Source organism: Budorcas taxicolor, chromosome 11 (assembly GCF_023091745.1).
Source record: "Budorcas taxicolor isolate Tak-1 chromosome 11, Takin1.1, whole genome shotgun sequence".
In the NCBI taxonomy this organism is placed as follows: domain Eukaryota; kingdom Metazoa; phylum Chordata; class Mammalia; order Artiodactyla; family Bovidae; genus Budorcas; species Budorcas taxicolor.
In genome coordinates, this window is record NC_068920.1 from 40,377,392 (window position 1) to 40,400,672 (window position 23,281).

Consider the following 23,281-nt stretch of genomic DNA (forward strand, 5'->3'; position numbering starts at 1 on the left):
TAGTCTCCAAATGCAATTGCATGTTTGTCTTTTTCCTCTTTCAGTTTTATCACTTTTGCTTTATGTATCTTGAAGCTCTGTTATTAGGTACATACACACTTAGGGTTGTTATAGCTTTTGATGACTTGGCTCTTTTATCATTATGTAATATTCCTCTTTATCCATGATGAGTTTCTTTTTCTGGAGTCTGTTTTGTTTGGTGTTCATATAGTGACTTTCTTTTGATTAGCAGTTGCGTGGTATTTTTTTCCCATCTGCTTACATTTGAAGTGAGATTCTGTGACAGCACATAGTTGGATCTTAGTTGGTTTGTTTTTAATCCAATCCAAAAATCTCCAGCTTTTAAAAGTATTTATTTATTTGGCTGTGTTGTCAAGTTTTAGTTGCAGCATGTGGGATCTTTCTTGGGTCATGCGGGATCTTTCCTTGTAGTACAGATTCTCTAGTTGTGGTGTGTGGGCCCCGGGGTCCATGTGCTGCCATACATGTGCCCAGCTGCCTGTGGCACATGGGATCCTTCCAGACCAGGGATCAAACCCATATCCCCTGACTTGCAAGGCAGACTCTTAACCTCTGGACCACCAGGGAAATCCCCGATCTCCAACTTTTAGTTGTGTTTAGACCACTTAAATTTAAGTATTGAAATGGTTAGATTTAAGTGTGCCATTGGATGCTTAGTTTTCTGTTTGCTTTCTTTTTCTTTCCTCTTAGATTATTTGAGTATTTCTTGCCATTACACTTTAACTTACATATTTTTTTTTAACCATATCTCTTCGTGTACGTTTTATAGCTGTTGTTTAGGAGTGGTTACCATATGCATACCTGACTTTTCTTAATCTGCTGAGAGTTCATAGTTTGCCACTTCAAGTGATGTATAGAGATATTACAGCTATATAAATTCCTTTGCCTTCACGTTTATGTCATATAATTGAATACAAATATATTGAAAATCCTGTCAGATAAAATTTTTTATTTCAACAATCATACAAAAATATGAGTGTTACACAGATGTGCACATCATCCTTTCATTGGGGCCATTCTCATCTTCATTGTGTTACTCCAGTTTTAGTATTCGTGCTGCTAAAGTGAGCATTGAATATGTTTTTGAAGTGCTTGCCTAATAATGATTTATCCAAAACTTGCAACAAGTTTGTGAAACTATGATTACTAGAAGTACAGTCTATATGGTCAGAGAAGTGCTTTTCTCTGAAGAAAGTTAGAATTGCCTAACCAATTATACTTTAATGTAAAAGGGTAGTCATTTTATTAAAAAAAAAAAGAAGTCTTTTTATTGTGAAATGAAGCAGAATGTGGAGTTAAAAACTAGAAATAGGTCAGAAGTATTTTATAACCAGAGAAGAATTTTTTTTTATTAAATGAAAGTTTATAATATCAAAACTATCAGTTATCTACAGGGATGTCCATATGGGAGGTATCTAGAAATTAAAAGGGAATTGTTCCATTTTTCAGTAGGTGGTAGATATTTGGAGAAGGCGAAATAAAAGCTCACTCTCAGACTTCCTTGGTGGTCCAGTGGAAGAGAATTCACCTGCCAATGCAGGGGGCCACAAGTTCGATCCCTGGCCTGAGAAGGTCCCACCTGTCTCGGCGCAACTAAGCCCGTGGGTCACAACTTCTGAGCCCGCATGCTGCAACTACTGAGGCCCATATGCCTAGAACCTGTGCTCTGCAACAAGAGAAGCCACCACAATGAGCAGCTCAGGCAGTGCAAGGAAGAGTAACTCCCGCTCACAGCTAGAGGAAGCCCGTGTGCAGCAACAAAGACCCAGTGCAGCCAAAAATAAAATAAGTAAAGAATTTTTTTTTTTTTTTTTTAAATCTAACTCTGCTAGGTTTGGGATTAGGGGGAAATAGAGGTCATACCACATATTGTTAAGCTCATAGCCAAGAAAATAATCACATGTGTAAAGCATCTTCACTCAGGAAAAAAAAAAAAGCCCTCAAAGGGACTTTGGCATAAAATGTCATTTACCTCTGTCAATTACTATTGCAAATATTGTCCACGGTCCAGAACAGGGAAGTGATGAGTCTGTGCGGCACGCAGTGAAGGTAGCTGTCTCCCTCTGTAACCTTGTCTTTCCCAGAGTGTGCAGTCACTGGCCTGGAATGCACAGCTGTAAAGGTGACAGCTAAAGGCTTCAGTGATGTAAGCCTGAAACCGGGGAGGAGAGCAATTAAGCCCCACCTTGATTAAGCTGCAGGATACCATGAGGGTTGCAAGTCAGGCTGGCGACTGTTTCCTTTGGTGAGCAGGAGACATTTGCACTTGGAGTTTATGGGGAAACAACCTGTCATAAATGGTGGTCAGGACACCTTGCCATCTCCTCTGCCGATCAGATGCCTGCCATTCAGGAAGTTGCTTCTGCTCTATGAGCTCTTTCTTTCTGGCCACTCCAATGATGATGAATAATCTCTCGGCAAGCTGATTTACATAGCCCTTTCATCTACCCAATTCGTGTGGCAGTCTGAGTTTTTCTTTACATGGGCATATTATCCTGAAACAGATTTTAATCTCCATTAAGACCAGCACAGTGCCTTTGTTTCCCAAAGTGCCTTACCCAGTGTGCACGAAGTTTGAGAGAGGTGATGAGAATAGTTGAGCCTGATTCCATCATATGCCTCAGTTTTCCCCCTTGTAAAATTGGGACAATAACACTATCTATAAAGATGAAATAAGTTAAGACATGTAGAGTATTTAGCATTTTTTGCCTGGTACCTAATAAGTACTGTTACTTATTTTTATTAAGTGATTAATTTTTTTCTTAGAAAGTCATGGAACAAATATGTATTTATAAGTCAGGCAGGACAGAGCACAGATAGGATCAGCTAGAAAAGGCAAAGAACACAAACAGAAGTTGACCAGATTCCAGATACAAAAGACTTAACACCTGTTTTTAAAAGAAACGGAGGATGGGAATGTAAATTGGTACAGCTGCATTGGAAAACCCGCTGGCAGTGCTTATTCGAGAAGAACATTCTAATGCTCTAGAAACAAGCAATCCCACTCCTGAGTATACAGCCAACAAAAAGTGTCTATGTATTGTGAAAGGATGTTTGATAGAATGTTCATAGTAGCCCCATGGAAGTCATTAACTGAAAGCTATGCAAATATCCATCAGAGGGAGAATGGATAAATAACTTGTGGCAACAAAAATGGGTGGTTTCCAACTACACACTGCAGGATGGATAAATCTCACCAATGCAGTGGTGAACACAAAGGAAGCCAGACACCAAGGAGTGTATACTATGCTTGTTGTAAGATTCCAGGCAAAACTAACCTGTGCTGTTATTACAAGTCGGGATAATGAGTTAACCCCAGGTGGGTGACAGCCGTGAGAGGGAGGAGAGCTAGAGAGGAGAGGCCAGGATGAGCTTCTGGGTGAGCAGCTAACATTTTACCTCTTTCTCTGGTGCAGGTGTCATGGATGAGTTCAGACTGTGAAAATATATTGAACTGTCCACTTATGATATGCATGTTTTTCTATAGGCATATTCAGTTCAGTTCAGTTGCTCAGTTGTGTCGGACTCTGCGACCCCATGGACTGCAGCACTCCAGGCTTCCCTGTCCATCACCAACTCCTGGAGCTTACTCAAACTCATGCCCATCGAGTTGGTGATGCCATCCAACCATCTCGTCCTCTGTCATCCCCTTCTCCTGCCTTCAGTCTTTCCTAGCATCAGGGTCTTTTTCAGTGAGTCAGTTCTTTGCATGACCTGGCCAAAGTATATGGACAGTATAGTCCATGGAATTCTCCAGGCCAGAATACTGGAGTGGGTAGCCTTTCCCTTCTTCAGGGATCTTCCCAATCTGAGGATCGAACCCAGGTCTCCTGCATTGCAGGAGGATTCTTTACCAGCTGAGCCACAAGGGAAGCCTATATGGGTATTTTATGCCATTAAAAAAGGAGAACAGAAATAAAATAAAAATAGAAAACCAAAAAAAAAAAAAAAAAGGAGAAAGCCAAAGAATAAAACAAAACGAAAGAAGGGGAAAGCAAAACAGCCCAGAGGTTAAAGGACACGGATCCTGACCTGGCTGGCTCGCCTCTCTACCTTACACAGCACCCTGGCCTTCCCTCCCTCCTCCTCTCCCAGCCCTACTCTAACCTATCCCGCACGAGGATGGCAAATGCAGTTTTCAGCGTCCTTTCCGTTCTCTTCCCGGCTCCCCATAGCTCCTCCCGGCTCTGAGCATCCCTAAGGCAGGAAGGGGGTTTCCTACTGGAAAGGGCTGGTAGGAGAGTTAACTTGGAGGAGCTGATGCCTCGTTAAATGAACCGTAAGGCTTAAAGCCATCTCTTTTTCTGTCTCATCCTCCCCCGCCTCCTCTCACACTTCCTCCCCCTTTATCTTTCCCAGAACATCCTCCTATCCCAGCGGTGGTGTAGCGGCGCTGGTCCGCGGCGCGCCCGCGGGGCCCGGGATGCGGGGCGGGGGCCGCGCTCGCCCGGAGCCCCTCCCGCCCGCCGGGTTGACCCCGCCCCGCGGCGCCGGCTATTTTGGGCGCGGGCGGCGGCCGCAGGATCGCTGCCCGGCGCGGATCCTGTGACACCTCCCAGCGCGCGGCACTTGTTGCTCCCGGGACCTGCCGCCCATCCTCGAGCCCACCTTGTCCGCCTCGTCCTCTGCCCTCTCCTGGCTTCTCTCTTTCCGTGCGATCGCCCGGAACATCGATCCCTCAGGCACCGCTGTCACCTGCTGGGGAAATAGATTAAAGAAACTAGAAAAATAAACGCCCTCCGTAGGCCCCCCGCGCCTTCCCCGGGCAGCAGCAGCAGCAGCAGCAGCGGCAGGAGCGCTGGCCTGGGCGCCGCAGAGGTGGCGCCTCCCCGGCCCGGGACGCTGGCCCCGGGCGCCGACGGCATGACGGACGCGGCGACGGCTAACGGGGAAGACCGGGACCCCGAGATCGAGCTCTTCGTGAAGGTAGGTCGGCGTCCCAGCGCCGCCGCACCTGCTGCGCCTCCAGCCGGGATCGAGGCTCACGTGCCCCGGCGCCGAGCGCTCTGGGACGCCCGACCTTCCCCAGGGAGCGCAGCCTCGCCCTGGCGGTCCCTGAGGTGGCCTTTCTGCAAACCCGAGCCTCGCTTCGGGGCTCCCGGGCGGGATGGAGTCAGGTGCATTCTGGCAGGTGGCTGCCTTCTCCGAGAGTTTGTCAAACCTGCCGCAGGACCGGCGGTCACCCTGCCTAGGCGCAATTTTGGTTTGTCCTGAAGGGGCATCTTCGGGTGCAGGGTGAGGGCAGGAACCTGGCTGGACCCATGACGATTTCTTCTAAAAAGGCGGGGGAAAGGAAGAGGGGGAAAAGAAAGCATTACTAATAATATGATCTTTGGCAAAGTAGAAATAACATTTCTTAAAACCTCCTTTCTCTCTTTTACTCTATTAAAAGAAAAGCAAAAGGGAACAAAGATGTGTTCTTGTTCTGTGATCTGCAAGGCGGAAAGCAAACACTCCACTCGCCCACATTATTATTAGTGCCATAAGCGTGTTTCCGCGGGGTTGTATCAGGAAATGCAAAGGGTGACCTGAGGCAGACTGGGAGGAGGGGGCACGGGAGGGGGGAATTCATTAAGTCCCCTCGCTCCCTGCGCCGAAACAGTCTAACGTCAAAAGCTGCTACTCTTCCTTTGCAACCTGGAGGAGGAAGGATGAAGGCTGATGCACCGTTTCCCGGTCCTCCAGTGTAATAAGAAAGAAACATTTGATAGGTCCTCCAGAAGCCGAGAAACCTGAGCGCAGAAGAGTTGTCTCCAGGGCGGTGCAGAGTCGCCAGGACTTGGGGGAGGGGCAGCCGCCGGCAGGCTGCCTGAGCGCTGAGAACTTTCACAAAAGAGGGAAAAAAACCAAAAAAACCCAAACATCTTAGAATGCAGTTTCCCTAGAAATATACAGGTGACTGAGAAGGGAAGAGAACTTGGTGCCTGTTCTGGCTGAATTTAAAAGACATGTATATTTCCCTTTATACATGGGGAAATGTATGGAAATATACATGCCTTTTAAATTTGTTTGGTCAAACAATCCTTATCTACAAACTAAATACACAAATAGATTTTCGCAGGAAGTGTAAGATCTATATGACAATGATAGCAACCTTTTGGTCTTCGGTAATTTTTATTTATTTTATTAAAAAATAACAAATGAGCTGTGACTTATCTTACACTTAAAAAATACTCAGTTGGCCCAGCCTACCACAAAGTTTTGTTAAATATTTCGGCTGTGCTTTACATTTGGGGGGTTATTTTGCAAAATTATGCATAGACATTACATTTGGTTTTTAGTAAGACAACTTTCCTGGACCTATTTCTCTTCCCCCAAATGTGGCTACCATCACTGTCACCCTCATTTGGTTTCTGGGACTCCTCAGGGAAGGATTTTCAGGCTCTCTGGCAGACCCAGGTAATGAAAGAGGTCATATCCTCCCAGACTGGGTAGTGTCAGACTCAGAGCTGGCCGGGGCTGCCCTGACCCCCCGCATCCAGGCCTGCGGTCTAGGGAGCAAATACGGAGAGCTTTCACAGAGCAAGGAGTATTGCTGTTCTTCTTAAAGAAAGCTATTCTAGGACTTTCTCAGATTCCCTGGGAGCAGGTAGTTTCACAGTGTCAAGTTCCTGAAAGCTATTTGAAACACAAATTGACTCTTTTAGAACCAAAAGAGCCCTTTGCCCTGCTCCTAAGTGAGAAGCCCATTCTACCCATACCTTCTGAGTTTCAGGTTGGCAACTTGGAGGTTTTCTCCATTTGTATAAAAAGCTCACTTAGCAGCCCCCAGTGCCCACAAGAATTCTAAAGTACCCGTGTTGTCATTTTTTTTTTTCTTCCTAAAAGAAAGCAATCCATGAGAGCCAGGCAGGCCTTCTTGGTCAGCACAGAAATCAAGTTGATGGAGAACAAAAAATCAGATAGGAAAGCTCTTTTGATCCCCCCACCCCCTTTTTGAGCTTCTGGTTAGTAGTGATCAGTTACAAGGGCAAGTAAAGGCTAAAAATAATTGTGAAATAAAGACATTGCCCAGGCAGCCAGCCATGTCCTGATTTATAGAATCAGGTATTTCCATGGTTTATCGTGTCTTGTAGCTGTAGGATTCCCATCAGAAGAAAGGCCTTGTGGAAGGTCTCAGGTATCTGAGGTGATTTCTGCAGGCCCAGCAAGGTTGGTTTCTAGGAAGCCTTCCAGGCAGGCTCTCCTCACCCAGTAAGTGTTGTGATGTGGTCATCTTCAACACTCCCTCGAAGAGACCCACCCCCCTCCAAACCTGGCCTGTCCCCTGGGAAATGTGAAAGTGAAAGTTAGTCACTCACTTGTGTCCGACTCTTTGTGACCCCATGGACTGTAGCCCGCCAGTCTCCTCTGTCCATGGAATTCTCCAGGCAAGAATTCTGGAGTGGGTTGCCATTTCCTTCTCCAGAGGATCTTCCCAACCCAGGGATCAAACCCAGGTCACCCACATTGTGGGCAGACTCTTTACTGACTGAGCCACCTGGAAAGCCTTCTATGTGTCATTCAAAACCTTCATTATCGTGAGAGTTTCAAGGACATACAGTAGATTCTATGCCACATTGATTGGTGATCATTATTTGTTACCACTGCTGCTTATTAATCATACTAAACGGTGGCATTTTAGGACTTAGGAAGCACATTCAAATACCTTATCTCATTGGCTCCCCAGCTTCATGGATCCACGAGCCTTGATTCACAGGTATAAAGTGATGGAAACAAATGACATGTGGTTCCCAAGGTCCTCTTGAGATATGATGCTGAGAGAGCACTTTGCCAACTGCAGTTTGCTCTCCCTGTAACAACCTCGGGAACTAAGGATGATGGTTCATCCCATTTTATGGTTGAAAAACTCAGGTGCTCAAAGAGCATCCGTGAAATGTTCAGAAGTAGATAGCAGTAAATAACATTCAGATCCAGCCATCAACTAGCAGTTTAGACTCTAAATTTTTTTACTCTTTCTCGAATACCCATATGTCAGGCCTTGTACCTTCTTTGGCCAACTCAGCCTTTCAAGTGTTTCTAAGATGACACTTACTGGCCACTTACGAATCCATTCTAATGTGTTAGTCACTCAGTCATGTCCAGCTCTTTGTGACTGTAGCCCACCAGGGATTTTGTAGATCTCCATCCATGGGATTTTCCAGGCAAGAATACTGGAGTGGGTTGCCATTTCCATTTCCAGTCCATTCTAATATGGTCATGGAACGCTATCAAGGCTCCCACCCATCCCTGCTCTGTACTCCAAGTCTTTCCCTTCCAGGGAACATTCTAATGGGGATTTTTTTTTTTTAAGATTTATTTATTTAATTAAAAAGCTTTTTTTTTTTTTTTTTTTTTTGGCTTTGGTGTGTCTTTGTTGCTGCATGAGGGCTTTCTCTAGCTTCGGGAGTGGGGGCCACTCTTCATTGCCATGCGAGGGCTTCTCATTGCAGGGGCTTCTCTTGTGGCAGAGCACAGGCTCCAGTAGTTGCAGCACGTGGGCTCAGAAGTTGTGGTTCCCAGGCTCTAGAGCACAGGCTCAGTAGTTGCGGCGCATGGATCTAGCTGCTCTGAGGCATGTGAGCACATGGGATCCTCCTGGACCAGGGATTGAACTGGTGTCCCCTGTGCTGCAAGGCGGATTCCCAGTCACTGGACCGACCACCAGGGAAGCCGTCTCATGGGGATGTGTGAGATCATTGACCCAACGTTTTTAATTTCTTCATCTGTAAGAAGAAAGGTTTGGGTCTGTCAGCTCTCATTCTCATTTCCCAACAAATGTGAATGTGGCAGAGGGGACAGAGAAATGGGTTCAAATCTTGTCTCTGCCTCTTGTTGGCCAAGTGACTCTGAACAAGTTCTGTAACTTCTATGAATCTCAGCATCCCCCCTCTTAAAACAAGAGAGTGATTATAAATAAAGTGCCCTTATCTTTTATTGTCCAAACTCCTGAGAGAGAAAGGAGGTACTTCCAATAGTTAGGCTGGGACAGCAGGTGTCACCTGGGGTTGGTGAGAACGTGTGGTCGCCCTGGTTATGAAAATACTGTCACCACAGACTGGCTGCGAGGATGCCACGGGAACAAATAGAGGAAAACATTGTGTAAGTTGAAAATTGCTGAGAACACATTGACTTCGATAAGGATATGAGTCCCGTGGCAGATAGAACCTTTCTTGATCTGCAGGTCCCTGATTTGCCTTAGGGAACAATGGCCTGGCTGCTTCCTCACTCGCAGGGCTATTTTGAGAATAAATGAGATCATATGCAGCTGGGACTTTGATCACAAAGGGAGGACAACAGGTTAGAGTTGATAGAGGCAGTGAGCGTGGTTTATTGAAAGAAAAAAGAACAAGGAAATAAAAGCAAAACAGAAAGTGATTTGGGAAGACAAACACAGGATGTGCTGCTGTGTAGTTAGATCAAGGCATTCCTCCTTCCCTATCGACACCTCCACCTTCAGTCCCCGCCCTAGACCCCAGAGGTAGAAAGTTGCCAGAGCCACCCAGCTTGAAACAAATGTCTCTTGAGTTTCGACGGAAACCAGTGGTTCTCAAATTTGGCTACAGAATTTAACAATTTGGGGGAGATTTTTAAAGCTTCTGATGTCAGGCTGCTCCCTGGTCAGTTACATCACAATTTCTGTAGGCGGGACCCAAAAGTGGTGTTTTAACCCCCACCCCTAGGCAACTCTGTTGTGGAGCTCTTGTGCAGAGCCACTGAGTCCTGATCAGAGGCAGGTCTCTCGGCAGGCAGCTTTGCCACTACTGAGCTCGGTGCCTTTGCTAGTGTGGATGAATGTCTATACCGTCTAACAGCCTCAGGTCATCCTAATCATTCTCATCAGGAGTGCTGTTGATGGAAAGCTCACAGCCAGCAGTGCTGCAGTGAACAGATGCTGACGGACCATAAAGCCCTTATCTGCAGGACTCCAGAACAGTCTGTGTGTGGGGTCGGTCTAGTAAATAATGATCAATTCAGCCCCCGGGGGAAACAGAACGGAGGCCTGCTGATTGTCTGATGGAAATGACTAGTCATTTCATTTATGGAGTGATCCAGAAGGCTCTGACAGTGGTGCAGAGCACAAGTCAAGTCATGGCGACCCGTGGCGTGGTCATCTGACTTCCAGAACAGACGGGATCAAATTTTGTTGTGTTACCTCTTAGACCCCAGCTCCCCACTGGCTGCCTGGTCACCTGGCCAGTCATGGGGTTATCAGGTTTTGAAGTTCCTTTTATCACATTATGCCACTGTTTTCTCCTGGTTTTGCTCTTTGGTCAGTAATGCAACACGCAAATCCATCTGCCCTGCTGTGTCAGCGGTGCATCCTTACCTGGTAACACATCCCTGGGAGTACCGATATCAAAGGTCGGCTCATACAAGTCTCAGGTACCCTGGCAGGTGGTGACAGTGAGGGTTGGGGGTCTGAAGATGTTAAAGCTCATGGCCAGTGGTGTCAGCCCCTGCCTCCCTACTTACCTGAGCTGTCTCTCTGGACTGTTTGGTAGCTCTCTCCACCGAGGGCAAAGAGCCCATGGGTTCAGATAAGTCAAAAGCTTTTAATTCTTGGTTTCTTTTGAAATTCAGATGCTGAGCCCATGGTACTGGTAACAGAAGAGGCAGTAGAAGAATGCAGTTTCTGGTGCCCCTGAGGGTCACCTGCTGTGTGAGCTAGGACAGGCTGCCTGACATCTCTGGGCCACAGTTGTCTTGCCTGTGCAATGCTGACAATGGCAATACCTGTTTCCTGGGGTTGCTGTGAGCATTGAACGAGATGTGTAATCTGGGTAAGGCCTCCTCTGCAGGCCTAGGATAGCCCAAAAAGTGAGAAGCCAAGCCCCTAGCACGTTCCTTCCTTAATGTGTCCCAGAAGTCGCTGGTGCAGAGACACAGAGCAACGGGAGCCAGAGCACAGTGGTCTGTGGATCTGATCACCTCTGACGGGGCTGCTGCTCCAAGAGCTGGAGGCCCCCACCAACCACTGTCTGGAGGAATGTAACCCCAGGAGAGTGTAGATTGCTGACCAATGGTCAGATTCTTCCAGCTCAAGGGGTGTTGATTCCTCTGGTAGCTGCTCCCACACAGCTCGAGGGGTTGGACTAGGATGTATCAAATCACTGGGAGTGCTACCCTGGCCCCTCCCTTTTCGGCTCCATGGGGGTGTTACTTCTGGGGTTTCATCCCCTTCTTGTCACTAGGTTCCAGGTGGAGCCTCCCAGGCTCATCTGCAGGTGCTACAATTTTGACCCTTCAGTAGGAAGGCAGCTTCTGGAGTTTCAGGTCCTTTAGTTCCAAGAGGACCCCTGAAACCTCTATGCAGCATTCCCATTTGCTTGCAGCCTTCAAGCTCTGCCTAGCCATGGCTACTGTCCTAGAAAACACATACACACGTATACATATTACCTATCTAGACTATTGGGAAAACGTAATAGACTCTCAGTATCTGGTACCTTTAAAAACTTACCCAGGAGCCATCCCCAGTTGTCTTTTTTATGAAGATACAAAGTGATTAATCATGGGTTTCCTGAAGGTGAGTCTCCACCCAGGGCATCTTAGATCTGACCCTGCTGGCATTCTGAGGGGTCAGCTCCAACTACCAGGGAAGTGTCTGCCAGCTCCCTGAGTGACAACCTACTTTGGAAATTCATAGATTTATTCAAGGAATGTCTTAGATCTGAGATGTGAAATACTTAAGGGTAAATAAGATAGATAATCTGCTGTCAGAACTAAAATGAACTCTTTCTGGTAAAAAGCAATGGAGTTATTAACCTCTGGAAAGAGGTCCCCTCAGGCTCCGTTAGCACGGAGAGGTTCTTTGAGTTTTATTTATTGCAGTGCTTATGGTGAACAATGGCTAGGCCACTGGCACCCAACCTTTGGGGCATAAAAAAGTCACTGCAAAGCTTCTTCATACAGGTTTGCCCAGCCCTGTCCCTAGGGATTCAGATTCAAGAGGTTGGGGTGAATTCCAGACATCTCCCCCCGGTGATCCTCAGATTCATCAAAGATTGAGAACAGCTGGCCCAGCTTGTGGGTAAATAGGGTTGAACCTACCTGGGGGAGGATCCAAAGGGCAAGAGAAAGTTGACTCCCTACTGGAAGTATGCATTTCTTGGGATGGAGGCGGTTGAGGCAAATATGCTTATTCGCATGAGTCATCCAGGATTGACCCTAAATAAACCAGAGAAGGGAGGAAAGGAATGCTTTTGACCTCTCTTTTAAACTTGCTTCTCTTCCTCTGTAATTTTTTTTTTTAATGATATAGGAGTGACAAGTTATTTAAAAAGCTGGGTGTGAAGGAAATATTAGTAAGATAAAGAATGTGGGGAGTTAAGAGATTGTAAACAATCCATCAATCAATTAACCAATTAACAAACATGTTTGTGGAGCCACCTACTCTGTGCCAGGCTCTGTGACAGCTGAAAGCTGGGAGGAGAGATCAGAGATGATGGTGTCTTAGCAGCCCGTGAACTTGAAGCTGAGGAGTAAAAATGCCAACATCATGCCACATACATGGTAGGCAATGAAATGAGGGATACATGTGGCTCAAATGAGGTCTCCAGGTCTAGTCTCGGGGAGGTAGGACCTGAGTTGAACTTTCTAAAAAATATGCACACATATATATGTTTATTTATTTATTTGACTGTGTAGGGTCTTAGTTATGGCATGCAGGATCTTCATTGTGACACACGGACTCTCTAGTTGTGGCTCGAAGTCTTAGTTGTTCCACAGCATGTGGGATCTTAGTTCCCTGACCAGGGGTCAAACCCCCATCCCCTGCATTGCAAGGTGGATTCTTAGCCCCTGAACCACCAGGGAAGTCCCTGAGTTGTGCTCTGAAGAGTGATGAGGAGTCACTGAGTGCCTGGGAGTGGAGTATTCAAGGCTGGCCCAAAACAGTGGCATATGGAAGGACACAGTTGGAAATAAGAGAAAGAAACACAATGGTGAGAAAGGGCTTTGAATGACAGCTAAGTGATTTTTGATCCCTTGTGAGTAATGCGGAGTAACCAGAGGGTTCTACCCAGAATAGGAGCTTGATTTGGTCCCTGCTTTGTTAGAATGCTTCCTATACTGCTTTGCACAATGTGGTGGGAAGACTAATGAGTTCAAAGTTAGAATATTTGGATTCTAGGTCCAGCTGCACTATGTGCTGGTTGTGTGACTTTCTTTAAGGCCAAACTTCCTTTTCTGTAAGATGGGCTCAACGATCATAAAATCACAGAATTTTTGATTGGGAAAAACCTCTGTGGAGTCATCTGGTCCGATGCCCTCTTATCAGATAAATTCACTGTCTAACATTTTGGGTTACATGTGCTTTATGGGCTTAAGGAAAAGACGTGAGAAGACACATGAGCTGCTACTCTTTTTGCCTTTGCTTGTATGACTGTGTTCAAGGTGGTTGTGAATAAGGAGAGCCTTGAGAGGCCGGGAGGAGACTTCTCCAGTGTTGCTTGCGGGGAAGCCATCATGAACCCAAGCCAGGGCTAAAAGGAGGAGCATGCTGGGGAAGTGTGATGTGGCTACAGAATGAGTACAGGCCCTGGAAGAAGCCTGTGCAAACACAGGAGGGAGGCTCAAGCTTTAGATTCACGGTCAGTTCTCCTTTGAAGAGGCCGGTTTCCATGTCTGGAATGATGGATGCTAGTGGTGGGCTTGACCATTATTGTCTAAATTGTTGTAAGTGGATTGAGTGCAGATGAACGAATTGAGCTTCACGGTTCCCTTGAACTCGGAAACCCGAAGAATCTAGGGTGGAAATAGAGCCGTGAGGAGTGGAGCTGAGAGCAGTCTTCAGGTTTTAGAACTGTTCTGTTTGAGATGACAGCAGGCCAGAGTGGAGGGCGCATGGCCATTGGAGTGCTGGAAAACGAGAGCTAAGAATGAGATAAAGGTCGGACTTGAACTTGTGCTTCCTTCCTACTGTTGAAAGAATGGGTTCCTTGAAGGTGGGAGCTTGGGGAAGTGGGTAAAGGCTATGCTTTAGCAAATGCCCGTGTGAGAGGGAAAAACGAGGCACAGGAGGATTTAGCAAAGATGATGACAAAGCAGAGAGGAAATAAACATGACATCTCAGACGGAGGAAACCACATCAATGATGGCTGTAGAGGCAAGAAGGGGTTAGGAAGTGTCTAGAAGAATTCAGTGTTCTGCTGGGCTGTGGCAAACCCTGTGAAGAGATGCGGGGAGGGTGGACAGTTCGAGTTGGATCATGGGGCAAACTGAGTGATTTGGGTTTTTATTTAAAATGCAAAAGATTGCATGTGTTAACCTCCTGCTTGTGGGACAACTGTATTTTAAAAGAGGAAGTACTTAATTTTCTGTAGGTGGCATGGCTGCCCCCAGAGAGGTATTCTCTGGAGCTCAAGGTAATGTTTTCCACTTCTATTTATCATTATTCTGCAGTAAGCGGGTAAGAATCAAGTATAAGACTAGAGATAACCCAGAAAATGTAGGAGGGAGTGTGTGTAGTGAATGGACTCCAACTGGGAACCCATTAGCTAGAACACAGAGGAAGTGAAAACCATGTCCCAGTTACTATTGCTTAAAAACTCAGTTTGGGAGGTTGGCATGGCAACTGATAAAGACTTCTTGACTCAGCCAAAGCTCCCCTCCCTTCCCTGCCCACCTCTGCTTCCTAATGCTGACAGGGAGCAGAGGGCCAGGAAACACAGCAGGTGGGTGGTTGGGGGGAAGGACAACCTCGCCTGCCTTTTATTCATTTTCACTTTTGAGTCCTTGTCATTTTATAGTCATATCATAAAATCTAGCATCCACTGTGTCTTTGTTTTTTTGCCTTGGAAACCAAAGGAGCCATATGTCTGTGGTCCTTTATCACAAATGCCTCAGATTTTTCCTGTGGAGATAAAGGGTTCTGGGCAGGGCTGGACCACAGGACTATGAGGAGAGAGAGATGCCACATGGGGAGGGTCATGTGACCTCTTCTCCCAGGAGTACTGTAGGAGTACAGCAGAGATACAATCTGTCTGATGGGATTTCTGTAAGGATCAAATAAAATCAGAACATGAACTCCTTTCGTAAATTAGAGCTTTCATTGTTTAACATATTGTATTATTGGTCAGTATGCACTCATCACCTTGTTCACAGAATAGCTCAGTGCAGAGTTTGGTGAATGACCTCCCCTCCTCTGGCCCCTTTTTCTCTGTGGTCCTGCCCTCCACTAAGGCTGCCAGCTCCTCTGCTGGACTCTGCACTGGATCAACAGAGGAAAGGATGGAGCATCACAGGGAAGAATGGAGGATCCCACACAGAGTTTGCATGGTCCCTGCCTAGAAGTGGCCGAATCACTTCCACCCACTTTCCATAGGCTGGAGCGTGAGTGTTATCCACTGTGTTTTCAGGAAAAGGTGAAGTAGGTTTGACAAACAACAAACCCATCTCTACCGTAGAAATGATTTATTTCCTCATTTCTTACAGCTACATCATCTCATCAGCCCCTAAGATGGCATCCTGTCAGCAGCCTCTCTCTCCTCCTGCCCACCATGGTTGATTCTTGTTGTTTGTTAGTCTCTAAGTCATGTCCGACTCTTTTGCAACCCCATGGACTGAAGCCTGCCAGGCTCCTCTGTCCATGGGATTTCCCAGGCAAGAATACTGTCATAGGTTGCCATTTCCTTCTCCAGGGGATCTTCCTGACCCAGGGATTGAACCTGTGTCCTCTGCACTGGCAGGTGGATTCTTTACCACTGAGCCACGTGGTAAGCCCACCATGTCTGATACACTGAGCTTACTCTTCCTGGAATACTCTCTCTGTCATATCTACTCCTCTTCCAGCTATATCAAGTTCACCTCCTTCTGCCTGACATTGACGATATTCCAACCAAGCCTTTGTTCCCTCTCCTGGCTTGATTTCCTAGACTCTCCTAAAATGGTTCCTTTTGTGTCCATACAGTTTCAGAAGCATTTTTGAGTCTCTCATCTGATATCTCAGAGATGCAGATGATGTCACTCTAATGGCAGAAAGGCGAAGAGGAACTAAAGAGCCTCTTAATGAGAGTGAAAAAGGAGAGTGGAAAAGCTGGCTTAAAACTCAACATTCAAAAAACTAAGATCATGGCATCCAGTCCCATCACTTCAGAGCAGATAGACAGGGAAAAAGTGGAAACAGTGGCAGATTTTCTTTTCGTAGGCTCCAAAATCACTGCAGATGGTGACTGCAGCCTTGAAATTAAAAGACACGTGCTCCTTGGAAGAAAAGCTATGACAAACCTAGAGATGGTGTTAAGAAGCAGTGACATCACTGCTGACAAAGGTCCATATAGTCAAAGCTATGGTTTTTCCAGTAGTCATGTACGGATGTGAGAGTTGGACCATAATGAAGGCTGAGTGCTGAAGAACTGATGCTTTCGAACTGTGGTGCTGGAGAAGACTCTTGAGAGTCCCTTGAACAGTAAGGAGATCAAACCAGTCGATCCTAAAGGAAATCAACCCTGAATATTCATTGGAAGGGCTGATGCTGAAACTGAAGCTCTAATACTTTGGCCATCTGATGCTTAAGAGCCGACTCACTGGAAAAGACCCTGATGCTGGGAAAGATTGAGGGCAGGAGGAGAAGGCGGTGACAAAGGATGAGATAGTTGGATAGTGTCACTGACTCAATGGACATGAGTTTGAGTAAACTCTGGGAGATAGTGAAGGACAGAGAAGCCTGGCGTGCTGCAGTCCATGGGGTCGCAAAGAGTCAAACATGACTGAGAGCCTGAACAAGAACAGTATATGATTTTATCCTCAAGCAGTCCCTTGGAGAAAGGAAGAGATTTAATCCCCATGAGAGACAAGGTGACTTTCTGGGGCCTGTACTCCACATTCTTCTGCAGGAGCTGAGGTCCTGACCCCAGGCTGGAGTGGTCTTGACCAGAACAGGGTGTCCCAGCCTTGCATGATTACATAGTTCACTTGGGACACTTTTCAAATTCCAGCACACGCTTATGAATCAGGGTCTTCAGAAGTGGAGGTCCTGGACACCTGTAGTTGGCTGGTGCCCCAGGATTCCAATGCATAGTCCATTATGTGAGCACTGCCCATGACCTAACAAGGGTCCCTATGGACACCCCGGATCCAGAGAAGGGAGTCTAACGGTGGGAATGTGAAGGATTGGGATAGGCACTGGAGAGAAATCTGAGGGGCAAGTGAGTCTACCAGCTGTGCTTAGGTCACCTCAATGTACATTATATTCCAGTCATCTTAAATGTTGACCTTTGACTTTAAAACTGCTCCATGGCCTATGGAATTAAAAGCAGTCATGGGTTTGTGGCTTTGTTTTGTTTTGTTTTGTTTTGGTACAGCTGTTCATCCCTATGCCCAGAATATAATGCACTTGAAGTGGAAAATGTCAGGAATTCATGGGGGGCCAGATGTCGGTGGGGGGCCGGAGTGGAGTGGGAGAAACGGAGTGGAGTGGGAGAAACAGAGGGGAGCTGATTTGATTTATGAAGGAGAAAAATCAACCCTCATTCCCCAGTTCTCTTTGGTCCCATGGTTGTGTCTGCATTTTCAAAAGTCAGAGAATAAGTTTGGAAACCGGATAATAATAGCCACGGCTGTGCACTGTTCTGATTGTGTAGTGACGGTGTCGGTCACTCAGTCGTGTCCGACTCTTTGCGACCCCATGGACTGTAGCCCATCAGGCTCCTATGTCCATGGAATTCCCCAGGCAAGAATATTCGAGTGGGCTACCATTTCCTTCTCCTGGGGATCTTCTCAACCCGAGCATGGAACCTGGGCCTCCCACATTACGGGTAGATCCTTTTCTCTCTGAGCCACCAGGGAAGGCCACGCTGCTCTGAAGCCCTTGCTTATTTAGCTCCTTGAATTCCGTGGGGAAGGGGGCGCTATTATTGCTATTATTACTCTCAAGTTAGAGATGAGGAAAGTGAAGCTCAGAGACACTGATTCCCTGTCCAAGGCCTCAGAGCTAGGATGCATCCTGAAGCAATGGGACTTGTGCTCCCTGCTGCCTCATCGCACCCAGACTCTCTCAGCTGTGTGAAGAGAATGTGCTTGTGCTGAGTCAAGAGATGCTTTTTTAAAATTTTTTTTTTTTTACATTTTACTTTACAATACTGTATTGGTTTTGCCATACATCAACATGAATCCGCCACGGGTGTACATGTGTTAATGGCAGCTGGAGTCGGATGCCCATGACTTTGCCTTCCCTGAACTCTCCGTAGGTCACAATGAATAGTCCAAAGCCAAGTCAGATCTCGACATTAGAAGCCAGGCAGTGATCACACAGGGAAGTCAGAGCTGTCTAGAGACCCACTGGTTCTCAAATCTTCTTCCTGTTTCTGCTGTCAATCAACTCCTACCTTTTGATGTCAATCAGTTCCCACCCTTCCATTGACCTCTTTGCTTTAAGGTCTGTCCCCAGAAGTCCTATTTAAAATGTGTTACCCTGCATGGCCTATATCTGGACACTGTAGCCCTTGCTGCCACCTTGGTTCTCATTGCTTTATCAGATCAGGAGGCAGGAGGAAGAGGATCAGAAGGAGGGGCAGAGAGAGAGCAGTGTGTGCGCTAAGCTTGTTACCCATCAGGCTGGGAGGAGAGGTAGTACCTGCTGTGTGATATGTGTGGGTGGCTACCCAAGGCAGACTCTGCCCACCTTGCCAACAGACGGCCATTGGCCAAAGTGCCTCAGGATTCTAGGGTAAGCTTTGAAACTCATCTCTGCAAGGAGGGACCCCCCTTGTCATGAGATAAACCTATGTTTATCCCAGTTACTCTGCCCTTATTCCATTACTAAGAACTAGACTCACTTATTGGAGAAGGAAATGGCAACCCAGTCCAGTATTCTTGCCTGGAGAATCCCAGGGACAGAGATGCCTAGCAAGCTACAGTTCATGGGGTCGCAAAGAGTCAGACATGACTTAGCAACTACACTAGACTCATTTATAGAGCTACAGTAGAGTCCTATAATGAAAATAATTGCAGACAATTTGCCAGGGCACTCCAAACATGAACAATACTACATCAAAAGAAAACAGTGTTTCTCCTGGCATTCAGTGGGTTCCACTGAGTCCTCATGAGATTCCAGCAGCTTCTGAGGAGCCTGATGGTGCTTTTGATAAGGGGACACTAAGGCCCAGAGAGGCTAGGCTGTTATATTGCCACATAGCAGTCTGAAGTGAGGAGGAAGAAATGAGCTACTGGCTGCAGTTTACTCCATGGGGGCCCAGGCTCACGGGTGCTCAGCCCTTTCTGAGTCATTCTGAGACACATGACATAGTCAAAAGCAGCAAGATGGTGGGAATCTTTGATAATAAACTCGATTGTTTGAGCATCTCTTGTGCTCCAGACATTGTGCTCACCACTCCATTTATTTCAGTATCCCTAATGCAGCAAAGCCATGGGGTAGGTACATGGTGACTGATTTACCAGTGGGAAGCCTAGGGCTTGGAAATGTTAAGGCTTAACTTGGGGTCCCATGGAAAGTGGTAGAGCTGAAATTCAAACTCAGGTCTGACTGACTACAAAACCACATCTTGTATGTTAGTAATGAAAAGTAACAAAACTAAAGTCAAACACGCTCACAATGCCCTTTTCCATGTGGCAGCTGTTGAGTGAGGTTGACCAGGTACCTGGCCCCGAGTCTGGAAGAGAGTAAAATACACAAGGCAGATACCATCAGGCACAGACAGAACTTGAAGTCTGGGATAGAAGGGCAGGCAGGGCAGCCACTGGACATGCAGGAGAACTGGGACCACGGGCAAGTACAAGGCTATTGGGGGCTGGAATCAAGGGGGCTTGAAGGCACTGAGCTGAGTTTTGGGGCACAAGCAGATAAGGGCTTGGGTTTAAGTTCAGGGCTGGATAATGAGGTGGAGAAGGAGAAGCCGTCCACTTCTCCTTCCAGCAGACCTGTTGCCAGGGCAGATTCTGAGGAGCTGGTGATGAAAGGCCCGTGTTTTCCTCCCCATCCGGACCCCAGGAGCTTCTCTTGACCAGGAGAACAAGGGCACACTGGAGAGAGCCCAAGGCCTATCCCTCTGGCCCTGCTCCCACTTTAGGTCACTGTAAAGGGCAATTGGAGCTTATCAAGGCCTGATGCTCTTCAGAAAACATTTTTTGACTTGTGTGCCAAGAACCACATTATCAAGGGTGAGGCACCTTTCATTCCAGTGTGGAGATAAAAGGTCCTCAGAGGGAACGCCTGGCTGGTTAACAGTTTGGGGTGAAGGAGTACCTCCCGATATGTGATCGGACATCAGCTGAGGATGACAAAGGAGCAGTTATCAGATGCACCTCATGGATGAAGGGCTTGTGACATGGGGAGAGGATGGTCTGCAAAGAGCTAGGAAAAGAAGCCAGGGATGGAAGACAGCTATCACACATGACATGGCTGTCCCCTGAGCTGGTGCTGATTTCCTTCATTTGGGTTCAAACAAGGAGGACAGTATCCAACTGGCATGGTTACCTTGAAGTCACAGATTAGATAGAGCCTTTCCTCATAGCTGGCTGTTTCCTACAAAGGAGTGTGTGCACCATCATTTTATTATTGCTTTACACACACACACACACACACACACACACACACACACACACACAGGGTTCCCTGGTGGCTCAGATGTTAAAGCGTCTGCCTGCAACGCGGGAGACCTGGGTTTGATCCCTGGATCAGGAAGATCCCCCGGAGAAGGGAATGGCAACCCACTCTAGTACTCTTGCCTGGACAATCCCACGGACAGAGGAGCCTGGTAGGGTTGCAGAGTTGGACATGACTGAGCGACTTCACTCTCCTTTCACTTTATACACACACACGTATACACATGTAAGTACATTATCATAATATTTATACATAATATATAATGTACATACACATTTTTATATATCCACTTTTCCCCCAAGGTTTGAGGTCCAAGACTGAAATGTGTATATCCATATGGTGTTTGACATACACCATATGCTCAATTACTGATACTGCTATATAGAGCTGTATATATCTTTGCACTTATTCCATATTTACTGGATATATACTGACTTTCAGCAATACAGTAGAATTCGGGAAGGGTTCTGTTTGCTTCTGCTTCCTGTCCCTCTAGGCTTTTGGCCTGGTCATTAGGGTTTTTTCATCTCTAAGAGGATTGGATGACATGATAGTCAAGGTCCCTTTCAGCTCAGTGATTCTTGAAAGATTCTTGGATAGATTCTTGGATAGATTGATTCTTAGATAGATTCTCTGTATACTGAGCACAGTGGGAGGCCTGATGGAAGATTTCAAAGGGACCCTCTCAAGCAGTTTACTGTCTACTTGGTGAGGGGTCTTAGAGCTCCCTTAACCTAGATTGAGGTCAGCAAGCCTTTTCCATAAAGGGTCACATAGTAAATATTTTTGGCCTTGAAGTCCATGCAGTCTCCATCACAACTATGCAATTCTGTCACTGTAGCAAGAAAGCGGCCATGGACAATATGTGGTTGATGGGCATGCCTGTGGTTTAATAAAACTTTATTTATAAAAACAAGTGGTAGGCTGACCCCTGACCTAGGAGCCAGGCTGACAAGGAAATGAACTGCCCAAGGTGTATTGTCCAGAGCAGAGGTCTTGGCCTTTGCTGTCACAAGGTGAGGTTGGAGGGGCTGCCTTCCAGGGAGGTGCCCACGCTCGCCTGTCACTCTCCTTGCCACTAAGCCTTGAGGTCTGGCCATCCAGGGTGGAGCTGTAAGATGACACGTTGTGAATTCCTTGGAGGATGTTTCTGGGTGAATCCGCATTATTAATTGATCTATTCTGCCTGTGATGAAATATTCCTGGAAACTGAGGCTCTAGCCTTTGGTTCCAGACCCAGGAAGAGTTTTCTGTGGTTGTGGACTTGAGTCCTTGTGTAGGAGAGTAATGTGGAAAGAGAGCCCTTTCCCCCTCCTGCCAGTGTGCATTGTGTCTCATGTCCTGCTTTGGGGGTGTTGGTCTGTCAAATGATCCCCTTGACGTTTACCACTTGGCCTGCTTTCCACCAAGCCCCGTGCTGCTGACACACGCGTCTTCTCCGGGCAGTGCTGTGATATCTGTGAGCTGGGACACAGCCACCTGGCAATGAGCAGGTGCTACAGGGTCTGCCCAGGCGCATCACCAGGTAAAAATACAATCATGACCGCATTTCCCAACCAATTCTGTGCACCACGTGAGACAGGTAAGCAGTTCAAACAGGCATGCCGATCAACGAGGCCTCGTACCGCTGCTCGAGGAAGTGAATCTCCTGAGGAAGGAGAATGTTGTTTTATAAGGCTAGCATTCCTAACAGTAAACACTTGGAATGGTTTCTGCCCTTGACTCCCCTGGGCCCTTGACCAAGACACTTGGCCTCTCTGGGGAATTTTTCAACTATGAAATAGATGGAACCGCATTCCGGGGCTGGCTGGATCCTGGCCTCAGTTCAGATTGTGTAAATTCATGGAATCCACTTATGGTCTCTGGCTGCTGTTGACTGATTTTGATAACTTTCACATTGGCCCGTTTCATTATGTGTGTTTGTGTGTCTGTGTGTGCCTGTATATGTCTCTGTATGTATCTTTATGTGTCTGTATATGTGTCTGTGTGCATCTGTGTGTCCGTGTGTGTGTCTGTGCATGTCTGTGTGTGTATCTGTGTGTATCTCTCTGTGTGTATGCCTTCTTTCCTCAAATTCAAGGACTTCTTTTTCAACAATTTCAGATACCATGGTTTGGCAGAAAATTGGTTCTTTCGAATGCCAACAAAGTGATAACAAAAGCTCCTTTTGCTCACTATTCATATGTTTATATTTTGGAGAGTATTTTCAATGATTTCAGTATTGACATGTGTAGGGGACATTTGTCTTACTTTGCTGTGACTCTGCACCATTTGAGTATGCTTTTTCTGGGCCCGGGTTCTTTAAGGCAGAAGTCAGGAACTGACTTTCTAGCCTGTTTCCTTTTCTGCTTAAATTAGCTGCAATGAGCCCTGTGGTTTGCTACCAAGAGCCCTTATCAGTATTTCCTTAGGAAAGGTTGTGCAACAGAGTCTTCTTTTATATCCTAATGATTTTATGACATTACTTATAATACCCAGTTTAAGTGCTTAGACTCTGCTGTTAGGATATTTAACACCAAATATTCTTTGATAAGTTCAGTGACTTCTTTGGGATGATTTTAATAGAGTCTGACAAAAATGTAGATCTGGATCCTATGGAGTTCCTGTCGTGAGCGTGGAAGCATCTGACTCACTGGAGAAGATGGGGATCAAGTAAATCATGCTATGATTTCCTCCTCCCTCCTCATCCCTCTTTGTACTACCAAAGTAAAGCCTTTT

General features: G+C 46.5%; 1 protein-coding gene and 1 non-coding gene across 2 annotated transcripts in view; one reads left to right on the forward strand and one right to left on the reverse strand.

Annotated features, from left to right (window-relative positions):
• Nucleotides 1-986: 986 nt before the first annotated feature.
• On the reverse strand, nt 987-1,093 carry LOC128057061 (U6 spliceosomal RNA). Its single transcript, XR_008200248.1, has one exon. It is a non-coding gene; the product is annotated as a U6 spliceosomal RNA (small nuclear RNA).
• A 3,474-nt stretch (nt 1,094-4,567) lies between these two features.
• CLIC5 (chloride intracellular channel 5) overlaps nt 4,568-23,281 on the forward strand; it is a 105,551-nt gene continuing 86,837 nt past the window's right edge. Inside the window, exon 1 of the mRNA XM_052647482.1 lies at nt 4,568-4,947. Coding sequence (XP_052503442.1) covers nt 4,885-4,947 — 63 coding nt within the window. The 5' untranslated portion in view covers nt 4,568-4,884. The remainder of the gene's footprint in view (nt 4,948-23,281) is intronic.